The following is a 20,300-nucleotide window of genomic DNA, read 5'->3' on the forward strand; positions in this document are numbered from 1 at the left end:
AACATCCAAATTGTGCAACAAACGTTCCTTCTTTGAAACTGGTTTCGGACACAGAGAAGGTACGATAATCTCCTGGTTAATGTTTTTGTTAGAAACAACTTTTGGAAGAAAACCAGGTTTAGTACGTAAAACCACCTTATCTGCATGGAACACCAGATAAGGAGGAGAACACTGCAGAGCAGATAATTCTGAAACTCTTCTAGCAGAAGAAATTGCAACTAAAAACAAAACTTTCCAAGATAATAACTTAATATCAACGGAATGTAAGGGTTCAAACGGAACCCCCTGAAGAACTGAAAGAACTAAATTGAGACTCCAAGGAGGAGTCAAAGGTTTGTAAACAGGCTTAATTCTAACCAGAGCCTGAACAAAGGCTTGAACATCTGGCACAGCGGCCAGCTTTTTGTGAAGTAACACAGACAAGGCAGAAATCTGTCCCTTCAGGGAACTTGCAGATAATCCTTTTTCCAATCCTTCTTGAAGGAAGGATAGAATCCTAGGAATCTTAACCTTGTCCCAAGGGAATCCTTTAGATTCACACCAACAGATATATTTTTTCCAAATTTTGTGGTAAATCTTTCTAGTTACAGGCTTTCTGGCCTGAACAAGAGTATCGATAACAGAATCTGAGAACCCTCGCTTCGATAAGATCAAGCGTTCAATCTCCAAGCAGTCAGCTGGAGTGAAACCAGATTCGGATGTTCGAACGGACCCTGAACAAGAAGGTCTCGTCTCAAAGGTAGCTTCCAAGGTGGAGCCGATGACATATTCACCAGATCTGCAAACCAAGTCCTGCGTGGCCACGCAGGAGCTATCAAGATCACCGACGCCCTCTCCTGATTGATCCTGGCTACCAGCCTGGGGATGAGAGGAAACGGCGGGAACACATAAGCTAGTTTGAAGGTCCAAGGTGCTACTAGTGCATCCACTAGAGCCGCCTTGGGATCCCTGGATCTGGACCCGTAGCAAGGAACTTTGCAGTTCTGACGAGAGGCCATCAGATCCATGTCTGGAATGCCCCACAGCTGAGTGACTTGGGCAAAGATTTCCGGATGGAGTTCCCACTCCCCCGGATGCAATGTCTGACGACTCAGAAAATCCGCTTCCCAATTTTCCACTCCTGGGATGTGGATAGCAGACAGGTGGCAGGAGTGAGACTCCGCCCATAGAATGATTTTGGTCACTTCTTCCATCGCCAGGGAACTCCTTGTTCCCCCCTGATGGTTGATGTACGCAACAGTTGTCATGTTGTCTGATTGAAACCGTATGAACTTGGCCCTCGCTAGCTGAGGCCAAGCCTTGAGAGCATTGAATATCGCTCTCAGTTCCAGAATATTTATCGGTAACAGAGATTCTTCCCGAGACCAAAGACCCTGAGCTTTCAGGGATCCCCAGACCGCGCCCCAGCCCATCAGACTGGCGTCGGTCGTGACAATGACCCACTCTGGTCTGCGGAATGTCATCCCTCGTGACAGGTTGTCCAGGGACAGCCACCAACGGAGTGAGTCTCTGGTCCTCTGATTTACTTGTATCTTCGGAGACAAGTCTGTATAGTCCCCATTCCACTGACTGAGCATGCACAGTTGTAATGGTCTTAGATGAATGCGCGCAAAAGGAACTATGTCCATTGCCGCTACCATCAACCCGATCACTTCCATGCACTGAGCTATGGAAGGAAGAGGAACGGAATGAAGTATCCGACAAGAGTCTAGAAGTTTTGTTTTTCTGGCCTCTGTCAGAAAAATCCTCATTTCTAAGGAGTCTATTATTGTTCCCAAGAAGGGAACCCTTGTTGACGGAGATAGAGAACTCTTTTCCACGTTCACTTTCCATCCGTGAGATCTGAGAAAGGCCAGGACAATGTCCGTGTGAGCCTTTGCTTGAGGAAGGGACGACGCTTGAATTAGAATGTCGTCCAAGTAAGGTACTACAGCAATGCCCCTTGGTCTTAGCACAGCTAGAAGGGACCCTAGTACCTTTGTGAAAATCCTTGGAGCAGTGGCTAATCCGAAAGGAAGCGCCACGAACTGGTAATGTTTGTCCAGGAATGCGAACCTCAGGAACCGATGATGTTCCTTGTGGATAGGAATATGTAGATACGCATCCTTTAAATCCACCGTGGTCATGAATTGACCTTCCTGGATGGAAGGAAGAATAGTTCGAATGGTTTCCATCTTGAACGATGGAACCTTGAGAAACTTGTTTAAGATCTTGAGATCTAAGATTGGTCTGAACGTTCCCTCTTTTTTGGGAACTATGAACAGATTGGAGTAGAATCCCATCCCTTGTTCTCTTAATGGAACAGGATGAATCACTCCCATTTTTAACAGGTCTTCTACACAATGTAAGAATGCCTGTCTTTTTATGTGGTCTGAAGACAACTGAGACCTGTGGAACCTCCCCCTTGGGGGAAGTCCCTTGAATTCCAGAAGATAACCTTGGTAGACTATTTCTAGCGCCCAAGGATCCAGAACATCTCTTGCCCAAGCCTGAGCGAAGAGAGAGAGTCTGCCCCCCACCAGATCCGGTCCCGGATCGGGGGCCAACATTTCATGCTGTCTTGGTAGCAGTGGCAGGTTTCTTGGCCTGCTTACCCTTGTTCCAGCCTTGCATTGGTCTCCAAGCTGGCTTGGCTTGAGAAGTATTACCCTCTTGCTTAGAGGACGTAGCACTTTGGGCTGGTCCGTTTCTACGAAAGGGACGAAAATTAGGTTTATTTTTTGCCTTGAAAGGCCGATCCTGAGGAAGGGCGTGGCCCTTACCCCCAGTGATATCAGAGATAATCTCTTTCAAGTCAGGGCCAAACAGCGTTTTCCCCTTGAAAGGAATGTTAAGTAGCTTGTTCTTGGAAGACGCATCAGCCGACCAAGATTTCAACCAAAGCGCTCTGCGCGCCACAATAGCAAACCCAGAATTCTTAGCCGCTAACCTAGCCAATTGCAAAGTGGCGTCTAGGGTGAAAGAATTAGCCAATTTAAGAGCATTGATTCTGTCCATAATCTCCTCATAAGGAGAAGAATCCCTATCGACCGCCTTTATCAGCTCATCGAACCAGAAACATGCGGCTGTAGCGACAGGGACAATGCATGAAATTGGTTGTAGAAGGTAACCCTGCTGAACAAACATCTTTTTAAGCAAACCTTCTAATTTTTTATCCATAGGATCTTTGAAAGCACAACTATCCTCTATGGGTATAGTGGTGCGTTTGTTTAAAGTGGAAACCGCTCCCTCGACCTTGGGGACTGTCTGCCATAAGTCCTTTCTGGGGTCGACCATAGGAAACAATTTTTTAAATATGGGGGGAGGGACGAAAGGAATACCGGGCCTTTCCCATTCTTTATTAACAATGTCCGCCACCCGCTTGGGTATAGGAAAAGCTTCTGGGAGCCCCGGCACCTCTAGGAACTTGTCCATTTTACATAGTTTCTCTGGGATGACCAACTTGTCACAATCATCCAGAGTGGATAATACCTCCTTAAGCAGAATGCGGAGATGTTCCAACTTAAATTTAAATGCAATCACATCAGGTTCAGCTTGTTGAGAAATGTTCCCTGAATCAGTAATTTCTCCCTCAGACAAAACCTCCCTGGCCCCATCAGACTGGGTTAGGGGCCCTTCAGAAATATTATTATCAGCGTCGTCATGCTCTTCAGTATCTAAAACAGAGCAGTCGCGCTTACGCTGATAAGGGTTCATTTTGGCTAAAATGTTTTTGACAGAATTATCCATTACAGCCGTTAATTGTTGCATAGTAAGGAGTATTGGCGCGCTAGATGTACTAGGGGCCTCCTGAGTGGGCAAGACTCGTGTAGACGAAGGAGGGAATGATGCAGTACCATGCTTACTCCCCTCACTTGAGGAATCATCTTGGGCATCATTGTCATTGTCACATAAATCACATTTATTTAAATGAATAGGAATTCTGGCTTCCCCACATTCAGAACACAGTCTATCTGGTAGTTCAGACATGTTAAACAGGCATAAACTTGATAACAAAGTACAAAAAACGTTTTAAAATAAAACCGTTACTGTCACTTTAAATTTTAAACTGAACACACTTTATTACTGCAATTGCGAAAAAACATGAAGGAATTGTTCAAAATTCACCAAATTTTCACCACAGTGTCTTAAAGCCTTAAAAGTATTGCACACCAAATTTGGAAGCTTTAACTCTTAAAATAACGGAACCGGAGCCGTTTTTAACTTTAACCCCTTTACAGTCCCTGGTATCTGCTTTGCTGAGACCCAACCAAGCCCCAAGGGGAATACGATACCAAATGACGCCTTCAGAAAGTCTTTTCTAAGTATCAGAGCTCCTCTCACATGCGACTGCATGCCATGCCTCTCAAAAACAAGTGCGCAACACCGGCGCGAAAATGAGGCTCTGCCTATGCTTTGGGAAAGCCCCTAAAGAATAAGGTGTCTAAAACAGTGCCTGCCGATATTATATATCAAAATACCCAGATAAAATGATTCCTCAAGGCTAAATATGTGTTAATAATGAATCGATTTAGCCCAGAAAGAGTCTACAGTCTTAATAAGCCCTTTTTGAAGCCCTTATTTACGATCGTAATAAACATGGCTTACCGGATCCCATAGGGAAAATGACAGCTTCCAGCATTACATCGTCTTGTTAGAATGTGTCATACCTCAAGCAGCAAGAGACTGCTCACTGTTCCCCCAACTGAAGTTAATTGCTCTCAACAGTCCTGTGTGGAACAGCCATGGATTTTAGTGACGGTTGCTAAAATCATTTTCCTCATACAAACAGAAATCTTCATCTCTTTTCTGTTTCTGAGTAAATAGTACATACCAGCACTATTTTAAAATAACAAACTCTTGATTGAATAATAAAAACTACAGTTAAACACTAAAAAACTCTAAGCCATCTCCGTGGAGATGTTGCCTGTACAACGGCAAAGAGAATGACTGGGGTAGGCGGAGCCTAGGAGGGATCATGTGACCAGCTTTGCTGGGCTCTTTGCCATTTCCTGTTGGGGAAGAGAATATCCCACAAGTAAGGATGACGCCGTGGACCGGACACACCTATGTTGGAGAAATAAAGACAGCCAATTCCGCTGAAAAAATTAATCCACTACCCAAATCAAAAGTTTCAATTTTTATAATGAAAAAAACTGAAATATAAGCAGAAGAATCAAAATGAAACAGCTGCCTGAAGTACTATTCTACCAAAAACTGCTTCTGAAGAAGAGAAAACATCAAAATGGTAGAATTTAGTAAAAGTATGCAAAGAAGACCAAGTCATTGCTTTGCAAATCTGATCAACAGAAGCTTCATTCTTAAAAGTCCAGGAAGTAGAAACTGACCTAGTAGAATGAGCCGTAATCCTCAGAGGCGGGGATTAACCCGACTCCAAATAAGCATGATGAATCAAAAGCTTTAACCAAGATGCCAAAGAAAAGGCAGAAGCCTTCTGACCTTTCCTGAAACCAGAAAAGATAACAAATAGACTAGAAGTCTGTCTTCAACATAATATCTTAAAACTCTTACCACATCCAAAGAATGTAAGAATCTTACCAAAGAATTCTTAGGATTAGGACACAAGGAAGGGACAATAATTCCTCCACTAATGTTGTTAGAATTCACAACTTTAGGTAAAAATTGAAATGAGGACAGCAAAAACCACCTTATCCTGATGAAAAATCAGAAAAAGGAGATTCACAAGAAAGAACAGATAATTCAAAAAACTGTTCTAGCTGAAGAGATGTCTAAAAAGAACAATACTTTCCATGAAAGTAATTAATGTCCAAAGAAAGCATATGCTCAAATAGAAGAGTCTGAAAAAACCTTCAGAACCAAAATAAGACTCCAAGGAGGAGAAATTGGCTAAAATGACAGGCTTGATACGAACCAAAGCCTGAACAAAACAATGAATATCAGAAAGATTTAGCAATTCTTACTGTGAAACAGCACAGAAAAGCAGAGATTTGTCCTTTCAAGGAACATGCAGGCAAAACCTTATGAAGAAACTATAAAATCCTAGGAATTCTAAAAGAATGCCAAGAGAATTAATAAGAAGAGCATCATGAGATGTAAATCTTCCAAACTCGATAATAAATCCTACTAGACACAGATTTACGAGCCTGCAAGTATTAATCACTGAGTCAGAGAAACTTCTATGACTAAGTACCAAGCTTTAAATTTTCATACCATCAAATTAATAGTTTGAATTCCTGATGAAAAAAACCGAATGTTAAGATATAAGGTCTGGCCTTAATGGAAGTAACCAAGATTGGCAACTGAACATCCGAACAAGAACCATATACCAAAACCTGTGTGGCCATGCTGGAGCCACCAGCCACACCAAAGATTGGTCTCTGATGATTTAGAAAATCACTCTAAAAAGAAGAACCAGAGATGAAAAAATATAGGCAGATTGATAATTCCAAGGAAGTGTTAATGCATACACTACTTCCGCCTGAAGATCCCAGAACCTGAATAGGCCCCTGGGAAGTTCCTTGTCTAGATGAGATGCCATCAGATCTATTTCTGGAAGCCCTCACATCTGAAAAATTGAAAAACATATCTGGGTAAAGAGACCATTCTCCCGGATGTAAAGCTTGATTAACAGAGATAATCCGCTTCCCAATTGTCTATACCTGGGAAAAAGACCACAGAAATTAGATAGGAGCTGGATTTAGTCCAAGCAAATATCCGAGATACTTCTGTCACAGCCTAAAGACTGATAGTCCCACCCTGATGATTGACATACGCCACAGTTGTGACATTGTCTGTCTGAAAAAACGTCTCTTCTTCAAAAAGAAACCAAACTGAAGAACTCTGAGAATGCACGGAGTTCCAAAATATCAAATGGTAATCTCGCCTCCTGAGATTTCCAAACCCCTTGTGCTGACAGAGATCCTCAGACAGCCTCCCAACCTAAAAGACTCGCATCTGTAAAGATCATGGTCCAGGTTGAAAGAACCGAAGAGACCTGTAGAACTAAATGATGGTGATCTTAACCACCGAATCAAAGATAGTTAAACATTAGGATTCTAAGATATAAAAAGTGATATCCTAGAATCCCTGCACCATTATTCAGCATAAAAAACTGGAAAGGTTTCCTATGAAATGAGCAAAGGGAATCGAATCCAAATGCTGCAGCCATGAAACCTAAAACTTCCATGCATATATAGCAACTTGAAGGAAATAATAGAGACTGAAGGTTCCGACAAACGGAACCCAATAAACTTGTCACTTGTCTGTTAGAGATAAAAACATTGACAAAATCTATCTGGAAACCTAAAAAAAGGTGACCCTTGTGTGAGAAATCAAGGAGCTTTTGATAAAAAGATCCTCTAACCATGTCTTGAAGAAACAACAAAGTTGAATCGTATGAGATTCCACAGAACGAAAAAGACTGAGCCAGTACCACGATACCGTCCAAAAAAGGAACACTGAGAACCTTGAAAAGATTCTTAGAGCTGTTGCTAGACCAGAAGGAAAAGCAACAAATTGGTAATGCTTGTCAAAAAAAGAGAATCTCAGAAAATAAAAATAATCTGAATGAAAACAGAAAATGAAGATATGCATCTATTGTATCTATTGTAAACAAATAATGCCATCACTGACCAAAAAGGCAGAATAGACCATATAAACACCATTCTAAAAGATGGTACACTTATATGACAATTCAAAAAGATTTTCTATCTTTGGAACAATGAATAGTCTTGAATAAAACCCCAAAACCCAGTTCCTAAAATGAAACTGGAAAAAATACCCCAGAAAACTCCAGGTCTGAGACACACTTCAGGAAAGTGATAGTCTTACTGGAATAGCTGGAATATGATAGAGAAAAAAGACTTCTCACAGACGGTTTTACTCTGAAACTTATTCTGTACCCAAAGTTTAAGAAGTTTGGACCGAATAGAACCAAACAAATTTCAAAAAAGTCTTAACCTGCCCCTTACCAGCCAAGCTGGAATAAGAATCGCACCTACATGCAAATTTAGGGAGCTGACTTTAAACTTTTAAAAGGCTTAATTGAATGAAGAACAAAAAACTTCCAATTATAAACATGTTACTTGGGGAAGAATTCAGGATTCCGTTCCTTAGTAAGAACAGAAAACTAATATAAGCTTACAGTTTTAGTCTTAGAATTCAATCTTGAAGCCCAGAGTAACAGTTAAATAATTGAATCCAATTATGAACCAAATAATTGAATATCTTGGAAAAAAAGAAATATGGATTTTAGAAATCAAATTAGCATTCCAAGATTGAAATCACAAAGTTCTTCTAGCTAAAATAGCTAAAGACATAGATTAAACCTCATTTGCGAAATATTTTAATAAAATGACAACACAAATGAAATTATTAGCATGTTAATCAAGTTAAAGGATCAGACAACACACTGGATTTGCATAATCAACAAAATGCAAGATAACAAGACAATGCAATAGCACTTAGTCTGAACTTCAAAAAAGTAGAAGATTTTGTCCTTTTAACAATGCTAAAACAAATCATAATCCGATACTTGATCTTAAAGTATCCAACCAGAAAGATGCAGCAATTGCAACATCAGCCAAATAAATTACAGGTCTAAGAAAAGTACCTGAAAATAATTTTCCTTAAATAAGATACGACCATCTGAAGGAAAAAAATAAATACTATTTGCTATAAGAATAATAGTATATTTAGCAGGAGTAGAGATAGCCCCATTAACTTGGGGAATCTTTCCTCAAAACTGAAAACTAACTGCCGGCAAAGAATACAATTTAAAAACCTTAAAGAAGGACTAAAAGAAAATTCTCAGCCTATTCCATTCCCTAGTATCAGGAACTGGAAAAAAACCTCTGAAGAAACCACAGAAGATAAACAAGCAGAATTTAAATGTTAGCTAGTCTTTAAAATCAAAAGAACTAGATATTTCAATATCCAAAATAATCAACACCTTTTGAACAAGGAACAAATGTACTCTATTAAAGAATAAAAAAGTAGATTTGTTAGTGTCAATATCTGATGAAGAAAAATTCTGAATGAGAAAAAAAGCACCATCAGAGAAGGATAATTCATTATGTTGTTGGACATTTGAAACTTCATCAACTAAAAGAAGTTTGAAAAAGACCTAGAAATTTTATTAGAAGGCGGGACGTCAGACAAAGCCTTTAAAATAGAATCAGAAAAATATTCTTATAAATTTCTAAGTATATCTTGTACATAAGATTTAAAAAGAATAGCAATATATAAAGCATAAATACTAATGGGTTCTGCATGTAAAAGTTTATCATGATAACTTATTACAAACCATAGCTAAAGATAAACATTCATAACATTAAAATAAATGAACTTAGCTTTGGTAGGACTGATATCAGTCAACAGGAATCCCCCAGCATCTCTTGAAACAGGAACAGTGTTTTGAATATCTTGCAATATGTAATAGAAAAAAACAACATATAAAGCAAAATTATCAAATTCCTTAAATGACAGTTTCAGGAATGGGAAAAAATGCAAAATAAACAAGCCTCTAGCAACCAGAGGCAACAAAAAAGTAAAACTTAAATAATGTGAGAAAAAAGTGGAACAGGTATGACGCCCACATTTCTGGCGCCAAGTATGACGCCCACATTATTGACGCTAAGTACAACGCCCATATTTTTTGGCGCCAAGTATGACGCCACATCCTCTGACGTAGAAACCGACGCCCACATTTTTTGGTGCAAAAAAACGTCTGAAAACACAAATGCGTCAAAAAAATGACGTAACTACAAACAACTTCCGGCGTCAACTACGACGCCGGAAATGACAAAATATTGCGCCAAAAAAGTTTGCACCAAGAATGACGCAATAAAATGAAGCATTTTCTGCCCCCGCGAGCCTAACAGCCGCAGGGAAAAATAGTCAATTGAAAATTTTCGAGGTAAGAAAAAAATATTTATTCATATGCATTATCCCAAATAATGAAACTGACAGTCTGAATGAAGGAATACTGATTATCCTGAATCATGGCAAATATAAGTTTAAAGACATATATTTAGAACTTTACATATAAAGTGCCCAACCATAGCTTAGAGTGTCACAAAAAATAAGACTTACTTACCCCAGGACACTCATCTACATAAAGTAGATAGCCAAACCAGTACTGAAACGAGAATCAGTAGAGGTAATGGTATATAAGAGTATATCGTCGATCTGAAAAGGGAGGTAGGAGATGAATCTCTACGACCGATAACAGAGAACCTATGAAATAGATCCCCTAGAGGAAGACCATTGTATTCAAATAGGCAATACTCTCTTCACATCCCTCTGACATTCACTGCACTCTGAGAGGAAAACCGGGCTTCAGCCTGCTGCGAAGCGCATATCAACGTAGAATCTAGCACAAACTTACTTCACCACCTCCATGGGAGGCAAAGTTTGTAAAACTGAATTGTGGGTGTGGTGAGGGGTGTATTTATAGGCATTTTAAGGTTTGGGAAACTTTGCCCCTCCTGGTAGGAATGTATATCCCATACGTCACTAGCTCATGGACTCTTGCTAATTACATGAAAGAAATGTAAGTTTAGAAGCCGGCCCATTTTTGGTTAACAACCTGGGTTATACTTGCTGATTGGATAGCACCAACAAACAAGTGCTGTCCAGTGTTCTGAACCAAAAATTGGCTGGCTCCTTAGCTTAGGTGCCATCTTTTTCAGCAAGAAAACGAAGAAAAATTGATAATAGGAATAAATTAGAAAGCTGCTTAAAAAACTGAATCATGAAAGAAAAAGATTGGGTTTAGTGTCCCTTTAATATAACTGTGTTCGTTATGCAAAACTGTGGAATGGGTAATAAATGGATTATCTATCTTTTTAAACAATAACAATTCTGTAGTAGACTGTCCCTTTAACTACTCAAAGCATACCATATAAAAAAACCCCCAATAAAAAATAGATTTTCTGGAAAATATTTATGCTAACCCATTAAAAATACATTTTCATAAACACGTCTCCTACAAAAATCAGCATATTGTGAGCTAATAACTATCTATACAGTGTATGGAGAAAAAAACAGTATTCATGGGAACATACATTTAGTGGTAAGCATCAATTACATAACACCAGGACTTTTATTAATAAATAATAAACACAGCCTTCAGTGAAGGTGAAATGCGTAATAGTCAAATAAGATCCCTCTATCCTGATATTGGAATCTTAATCTACATTTTCTTACTCTGATTTTGAGCTTCACTTTACTGCTGTCCTCATTCTTCTCCAGTACCTGTCCAGGTTCCAGGGGTGACTCATGTGGAGCTTCTGATTTCCTTTTCACACCTTGAAAATGTGACGAACTGGATACTGTTTCTTTGGGAAAAGCTTCTTCCTCCTTAAAGGCAAAAAAGACAGAGAAAATAGATAATAAAAGAGCGTTTTTCTCTACCTTTTAAGGGGAAAGTAAACACCTTGTAATTACAAGACATTTCTGTTGTCTTGCTATGGAATAAGATATCAACCAAGTCTAAACATGTTTAAAATAAATGAACATCTTATTTATTGCCTTTGTTTCTGCACTAGCCAAACTCCATCTACCACATGTTATTTGGACGAGCCAATCTGGGGTGAAGTCTGCAGACAACAAGGCTAGCAAGCCAGGGTCATTTTGTTAGTATAACAAGTACAGCTGTTGTCTGAGAAAGATATGTAGTATTGTTAGCATGCAGTGTGAATTTCCAGTTGTGAGTTAAAAAAAAATCCAAACGTTTCAGAGCTAAATTACATAAAAAGGGTAAAAAAATAATGAAAGTATACTGCAAAGTTGTTTTACTATGTATAACAAACATTTTATATTAAAATCTCAAGGTGCTCACTGCCCCTTTAACCCACTTTGCTCCGAAGAATGTGTTGCAGCATACAAGAGACCTATAGCCCCAGCATACTACTGATTTCCATGTCTCTATAAAGGGACATTAAATGTCCTATTTACAAGTCATTTCTGTAACCTTGCTATAAATGAATGTACCAGCTGTGTAACAAACTTTTTTTAGATGCACATCTAGTTTGCTGCAATAGTTTCAACAGCCAAACTAATTTCAGTACTTCCCTTATTGGAAGGAGCCCAATACTGCAAAGCTGTTTTACTGAGCTTAAATTGGCAGAGTTTTGTAATTATGCTGGAATAAACAAGAGTAAAAATTCACAAATGGCAGCACGCTAAGGCATACATAAAAAATAATAAAACTTAACTTATATTCTAGCATTGAGAAAACATAATTTATCCTTACCTGAAAAAAAATGTATTTCATGTATTACTCTTCCCTACTACTAGGAGAAGGCAAAGATTCTCAAACCCCAATAGCTCTGTAACCCCCCCCCCCCCACATCACAGGTACCTCAGTCTAAAATATAGCCAAGCAAAATGAGGTAGGGACAAAAAAATAAGAGCAAAAATAAAATGAGCAAGGAAAAAAAAAAGATGTGCATAAGAAAAAAAACAACACAAAAAAACCCACACAGGGTGGGGTCTCGTGGACTCTCATCAACATGAAATAAATGAATCAGGTAAGCATAATTATGTTTTCTTTTATACAGGTGGTGAGAGTCCACAATCCATTACTCCTGGAAACTAATACCTATGCTGTGGAGTCTACGAGTAATGAGACACAAAGGGTGAGATTTAATAAACATATTTTTTCACTGAAAAACTAAATCCACAACCCCACAAGAACTGAAAAGGCATTTTTTAATGCACTTAAAATTAAATCAACAGCCAAAAACAAATCAAGCTGAGAAAACTGCCTGAAGGACTCTCCTACCAAAGGCTGTCTCAGAAGAAGCAACATTTAAAAATCGTAGAATTTAGTAAAAGTATGCAGAGAAGACCAAGTAGCTGCCTTGCAAATTTAGTCAACTGGAGAAAGTCCTGGTGTTATGTAATTGATGCTTACCACTAAATGTATGTTCCCATGAATACTGTTTTTTTCTCCAGTCAACTAAAGCCTTATTCTTGAAATCCCAAATCGGGTCACCTGTTCTAGTAGAATGAGCAGCAATCCGTTTTGGTGGAGGCTGACCTACCTCCAAGTAAGCCTTATGAATCAAAAGTTTCAACCAAGAGGCCAAAGAAACAGCAGAGACTTTCTGTCCTTTCCTAGAACTAGAAACGTTAACCAACAAACTAGAAGTTTGGCTGCACCTCACTGACGAGGCCCACACTAGGCTGAAATGTACGTCTGGGGTTTTGCCGTTTCCCTTGTTCAGAGAGGGATTGCCTGGTATTTCGGGGCTGGACTGCACTGTTAAGTCAGGATCAGACTGATATGCTACAGGAAAGTTCTTATCTGTGAAAGGCACATGTTGAGCAAAAAGAGGCTGCTTCTAGAATGGTAACTAGCCATAGAACAAGCTATTATGCTATTGTTCGTTCCCAGGTTGAGCGCTTCTCTCTTTTCATTTATGCAAACTAGAAGTTTGTCTGAAATCCTTAGTACCATCAATATAATACTTCAATGTTCTAACAACATCCAAATTATGGAAAGATCTGTCTGAAGCATTCTTGGGATTAGGACACAAAGAAGGGACAACAATTTACCGACTGGTATTGTCTGAAGACACAACTTAAGGCAAGAAATCAAATTTAGTGCTAAATGTAGCCACCAATCAGCAAACGCTACCCAGGATGCTGAACCAAACATTAGCAGGCTCCTAAGCTTACATTCCTACTTTTTCAAATAAAGATACCAAGAGAACGAAAATATTTTTGTTTAATAGGAGTAAATTAGAAGTTTGCTTAGAATTGCATGCTCTATCTGAATCATAGCATAAAAAAAAATTGGGTTTCATATCCCTTTAAGAACTAACCATTCAATCTCCATACCATCCAGCTTAGAGATTTGAGTTCCGGATGGAAAAAGTGACCTTGAGATAGAAGGTCTGGTCAACATAAAAGAGGCCAATGAGGACAGCTGAACCATATCTGCAAGGCCCCTTCAGAGAACAGGCAGATAAGCCCTTATACAGACTATCCTGTAAGAGCTGCAATATCCTAGGAATTCTGAAAGAATGCCAGGAAAAACCATGATCTATGCACCAAGAAATAAAGGCCTTCCAGACCATGTGATAGATTCTCCTAGTTACAGGCTTAAGAGACTGAATTAAGGTTTCAATCACAGAATAAGAGAAACCCCTATGTCTAAGGACTAAATGTTAAATTTCCATGCCATCAAGTTCAGAGACTTGAGATACGGATGGAAAAAAGGGACCTTGAGACAGCAGGTCTGACCGCAGAGGCCAACTGGACATCTGAACCATATCTGCATACCAAATCCTGAGGATGCCAAGTTGGGACAATCAGGATTACTGAAGGTTTCGCTAGTCTTATCTTGGAAATCACTCTGGGTAGTAAAAGAGGAGGAAACAGATAAGAAAGCTGAAACGACCAAGGAACTACTAGCGCATCCACTAACTCTGCTTGAGGATCCCTGGACCTCGTAACGTATCTGGGAAATTCATTGATGAAATGAGAGGCCCTCAGATTTATCTCTGGGAGACCCCAAAGATACATAATCTGATTGAACATATCCTGGTGAAGAGACCACTCCCCTGGATGTAGATAATGACGATGGAGAAAGTCAGCTTCCCAGGAATATGAATCGCAGAGGCTTGACAGGAATTGATTTCTGCCCATGAGAGAATTTGAGACACCTCCCTCATGGCTAGGGAACTGTAAGTTCCTTAGAAAAAGCCACCGAGAGGAAAAAGAGAGACCGAAGGCTGACACCAATCTTAACCGTCTCTGCTCTGTTAGAGAAAGACTCAAAGAGATTGAATCCATTTGAAAACCCCAAAAACTTTTGTTTGAGGAATCAAATAACTTTATGAAAAATTGATCCTTCAACTATGTTGTCGAAGAAACAACAAGTGTCAGTTGGTGTGATATTCTCCTAAAGGAAAAGATGGAGCTCGAACCAAGATGTCATCCATGTATGGAACCACAGCAATACCATGAGTTCTAATTACAGACTAAGGGGCACCCAGAACCTTTATGAATATTCATGGAGCCGTAGCCAGGCCAAATGGTAGACCAACAAACTGAAAATGCCTGTCCAGAAAGGCAAACCATAGAAACTGGAAATGTTCTTTGTGAATAGGAACATGAAGGTAAGCATCTTTTAAATCTATTGTGGACATAAACTGACCTTGCTGAACAAAAGGCAGAACAGTCCGAATAGTTTCCATTTTGAAAGATGGAATCCTTACAAATTTGTACAGAGCTTTCAGATCCAGAACTGGTCTGAAAGTACCCTTCTTCTATGGAACAATAAAGAGATTTGAATAAAATCCCATCCCCTGTTCCTGCAAAGGAACTGGTACAATCACTCCCATAACTTCCAGATCTGAGAAAGAAAATATGCAAAAAAAGAAAACAACCTAACAGCTATAAAGTATTTAGCGATCCAAAACCTGATGTGCACATAGCTGAAGACGAATGTGTGCTAACCCAACGCTGCGTAAACTAGCCTAAGTGCGAAACTAACTATAATAATAAAAGGACGCGCGCTAACCTGACAAGCATTAACTTGACTTGCGTAAACCCAAAGGCCGACATGAGAATTTCAAACTAAGCGCACCAAAAAAAACTGACGCACGCAAAACAGCAATGGGAATGATGTAAAGGATTGTGTCCCAGGGCTATATATATATATATATATATATATATATATATATATATATATATATATATACACACAGTCGCATGCAAAAGTTTAGGCACCCCTGACAATTTCCATGATTTTCATTTATAAATAATTGGGTGTTTGGATCAGCAATTTCATTTTGATCTATCAAATAACTGAAGGACACAGTAATATTTCAGCAGTTAAGTAAGGTTTATTGAATTAACAGAAAATGTGCAATATGCATCAAAACGAAATTAGACAGGTGCATAAATTTGGCGGCAAAAGAACACAGCGTTCCAAGACAAACACTTGCTAGCCACAGTAAAATTTGGTGGTTGTTCCATCATGCTGTAGGGCTGTGTGGCCAGTGCTGGTACTGGGAATCTAGTTAAAAGTTGAGGGTCTCATGGATTCCACTCAATATCAGCAGATACTTGAGAATAATGTTGAGGAATCAGTCACAAAGTTGAAGTTACGCCGGAGCAGGATATTTCAACAAGACAACAACCCAAAACACTGCTAAAAATCTACTCTGGCATTTATGCAGAGGAACAAGTACAATGTTCTGGAATGGCCATCCCAGTATCCAGACCTGAATAAGATTGAAAATCTGTGGGGTGATTTGAAGCAGGCTGTCCATGCTCTGCAACCATCAAACCTAACTGAACTGGAGATGTTTTGCAAGGAGAAATGGTCCAAAATACCTTCATCCAAAATCCAGACACTCATTACAGGCTATAGGAAGAGTCTAGAGGCTGTTATTTCTGCTAAAGGAGGCTCTACTAAATATTGATGCAATATTTCTGTTGGGGTGACCAAATTTATGCACCTAATTTCGTTTTGATGCATATTGCACATTGTCTGTTAATCCAATAAACCTCATTTCACTACTGAAGTATTACTGTGTCCTTCAGTTATTTAATAGATCAAAATGAAATTGCTGATCCAAACACCCAATTATTTATAAATTAAAATAATGGAAATTGTCAGGGGTGTCTAAACTTTTGCATACAACTGTGTATATATATATATATATATATATATATATATATATATATATATACACACACAGTTGTGCTCATAAGTTTACATACCCTGGCATAATTTATGACTGTTGTCATTATGAATTAAAAAGAGTAAACACAGTTCATTGATAATAAATGGCTTCAGCCAAACACTAACCATGAGTGAAAGAAAAGTTTTTTGTGTTATCATTTATATTCTCTGAAAAATGGCCAAGAAATCATAAATTCTGCCAGGGTATGTAAACTTATGAACACAACTGTATATATGGCCCTGGGACACAATCCTTTGTACACAAGACAACCTCAGACACAAGAGAGAGAGATACGCAGCAGAACTCCACTGACCCAGTCATCCAAATTGAAGGCTATAAGGACTGAGCCAATCCTTCCTGCCTCATGGACCCACCGGTCCTCTAGAATGCTTAGTTGAACACATGAGCTTAGTTGAATGCTTAGTTGAAAACATGAGCACTCAGCGCCTCTATCGGACCAGCCAAGCAGAGCGGCGCCACGTGTCCGAACAGCCACCAGACAGAACTGAACCCAAACAGGACCAGCCTGCAATCCGGGTCCTAACCGTCAAGCCGCATAAATCCTCCCTCAGAGGGGAAGAAGGAAAACAGACAGGACATCCTATCGGATGAAAATAAAATACAGGGCAACCCGTAGGATAACGCCCAAAAAGAAAAAGGCCTACCGCAGGACCAGCCAAATTGAGCCCTGATCTTCCAAAAAAAATGGAAAAGATCTCAATACATGGACAATCATTAGATTACATCATCCCCACGTCTAATGAGGTGCGCCATTCGAAGAGCAGACCGCGAAGGCGCACAATTCTGTAACGAAAGGCACAACATTTAGGGACAGTCGCACCCACAGTGAACTGTATAGTTCAAGGTGTAATACCCCGGGACAACAGGAGCAGGGAAGGAAAGGCACCACCCTGTCCTCAAACTCTATTCAATTTAGGAAATAAAGGTTCATCAGGCAACATGACCTCTGGAACCCCTGAACTCGCCAAAAAGTTCCTTTAGAAGAAGCGCAAATTCCTAAAACTAAAGTCTGGTTCCTCCGCAGCTGGAGGTTGAGAGGCAGCAGACTCTGACCCAGAAAGTTCATAGTCTCAGAAAGAACTTCTTCCTCGGATAACCCTATCAGTTAGATCCAAACATTATTTGATGTACTCTGGGAAGGAGTGCAATATGTAACCTTTCGCGTTCGCTTAACAGGGTGAGGTAAAGCATTAAGGCCGCAGAAACCGCCGTCTGAACTGCGCAGTAACGTCTGGAGAAAAAACATAATTTATGCTTACCTGATAAATTCCTTTCTTCTGTAGTGTGATCAGTCCACGGGTCATCATTACTTCTGGGATATTACTCCTCCCCAACAGGAAGTGCAAGAGGATTCACCCAGCAGAGCTGCATATAGCTCCTCCCCTCTACGTCACTCCCAGTCATTCGACCAAGGACAACGAGAAAGGAAAAGCCAAGGGTGAAGTGGTGACTGGAGTATAAATTAAAAAATATTTACCTGCCTTAAAAACAGGGCGGGCCGTGGACTGATCACACTACAGAAGAAAGGAATTTATCAGGTAAGCATAAATTATGTTTTCTTCTGTTAAGTGTGATCAGTCCACGGGTCATCATTACTTCTGGGATACCAATACCAAAGCAAAAGTACACGGATGACGGGAGGGATAGGCAAGCTCTTTATACAGAAGGAACCACTGCCTGAAGAACCTTTCTCCCAAAAATAGCCTCCGATGAAGCAAAAGTGTCAAATTTGTAAAATTTGGAAAAAGTATGAAGCGAAGACCAAGTTGCAGCCTTGCAAATCTGTTCAACAGAGGCCTCATTCTTGAAGGCCCAAGTGGAAGCCACAGCTCTAGTAGAATGAGCTGTAATTCTTTCAGGAGGCTGCTGACCAGCAGTCTCATAAGCTAAACGAATTATGCTACGAAGCCAAAAAGAAAGAGAGGTAGCGGAAGCTTTTTGACCTCTCCTCTGCCCAGAGTAAATGACAAACAGAGAAGACGTTTGTCGAAATTCCTTAGTTGCCTGTAAGTAAAATTTTAGAGCACGGACTACATCCAGGTTGTGCAGTAGACGTTCCTTCTTTGAAGAAGGATTTGGGCATAAAGAAGGAACAACAATCTCTTGATTGATATTCCTGTTAGTAACTACCTTAGGTAAGAACCCAGGTTTAGTACGCAGGACTACCTTATCCGAATGAAAAATCAAATAAGGAGAATCACAATGTAAGGCTGATAATTCAGAGACTCTTCGAGCCGAGGAAATAGCCATTAAAAATAGAACTTTCCAAGATAACAACTTTATATCAATGGAATGAAGGGGTTCAAACGGAACGCCCTGTAAAACATTAAGAACAAGGTTTAAACTCCATGGTGGAGCAACAGTTTTAAACACAGGCTTAATCCTGGCCAAAGCCTGACAAAAAGCCTGGACGTCAGGAACTTCTGACAGACGTTTGTGTAACAGAATGGACAGAGCTGAGATCTGTCCCTTTAATGAACTAGCAGATAAACCCTTTTCTAAACCTTCTTGTAGAAAAGACAATATCCTAGGAATCCTAACCTTACTCCAAGAGTAACCTTTGGATTCACACCAATATGGGTATTTACGCCATATCTTATGGTAAATCTTTCTGGTAACAGGTTTCCTAGCCTGTATTAAGGTATCAATAACTGACTCAGAAAACCCACGTCTTGATAAAATCAAGCGTTCAATTTCCAAGCAGTCAGCTTCAGAGAAGTTAGATTTTGATGTTTGAAGGGACCCTGTATCAGAAGGTCCTATTTCAGAGGTAGAGACCAAGGTGGACAGGATGACATGTCCACCAGGTCTGCATACCAAGTCCTGCGTGGCCACGCAGGTGCTATTAGAATCACTGATGCTCTCTCTTGTTTGATTCTGGCAATCAATCGAGGAAGCAACGGGAAGGGTGGAAAAACGTAAGCCATCCTGAAGTCCCAAGGTGCTGTCAGAGCATCTATTAGGACTGCTCCTGGATCCCTGGATCTGGACCCGTAACGAGGAAGCTTGGCGTTCTGTCGAGACGCCATGAGATCTATCTCTGGTTTGCCCCAACGTCGAAGTATTTGGGCAAAGACCTCCGGATGAAGTTCCCACTCCCCCGGATGAAAAGTCTGACGACTTAAGAAATCCGCCTCCCAGTTCTCCACTCCCGGGATGTGGATTGCTGACAGGTGGCAAGAGTGAGACTCTGCCCAGCGAATTATCTTTGATACTTCCATCATAGCTAGGGAGCTTCTTGTCCCTCCCTGATGGTTGATGTAAGCTACAGTCGTGATGTTGTCCGACTGAAACCTGATGAACCCCCGAGTTGTCAACTGGGGCCAAGCCAGGAGGGCATTGAGAACTGCTCTCAATTCCAGAATGTTTATTGGCAGGAGACTCTCCTCCTGACTCCATTGTCCCTGAGCCTTCAGAGAATTCCAGACGGCACCCCAACCTAGAAGGCTGGCGTCTGTTGTTACAATTGTCCAGTCTGGTCTGCTGAATGGCATCCCCCTGGACAGATGTGGCCGAGAAAGCCACCATAGAAGAGAATTTCTGGTCTCTTGATCCAGATTCAGAGAAGGGGATAAGTCTGAGTAATCCCCATTCCACTGACTTAGCATGCAC

The 20,300-nt window shown here is 40.1% G+C and overlaps 1 protein-coding gene across 2 annotated transcripts in view; it reads right to left on the bottom strand.

Annotated features, from left to right (window-relative positions):
- TAF2 (TATA-box binding protein associated factor 2) overlaps positions 1–20,300 on the bottom strand; it is a 382,948-nt gene that overhangs the window by 48,870 nt on the left and 313,778 nt on the right. For both annotated transcript variants that reach the window (XM_053715318.1, XM_053715317.1), the window contains exon 24: positions 11,170–11,322. In XM_053715318.1, the coding sequence (XP_053571293.1) occupies positions 11,170–11,322 (153 nt within the window). The remainder of the gene's footprint in view (positions 1–11,169; positions 11,323–20,300) is intronic.

The sequence above is a fragment of the Bombina bombina genome, chromosome 5, assembly GCF_027579735.1.
Source record: "Bombina bombina isolate aBomBom1 chromosome 5, aBomBom1.pri, whole genome shotgun sequence".
Classification (NCBI taxonomy): domain Eukaryota; kingdom Metazoa; phylum Chordata; class Amphibia; order Anura; family Bombinatoridae; genus Bombina; species Bombina bombina.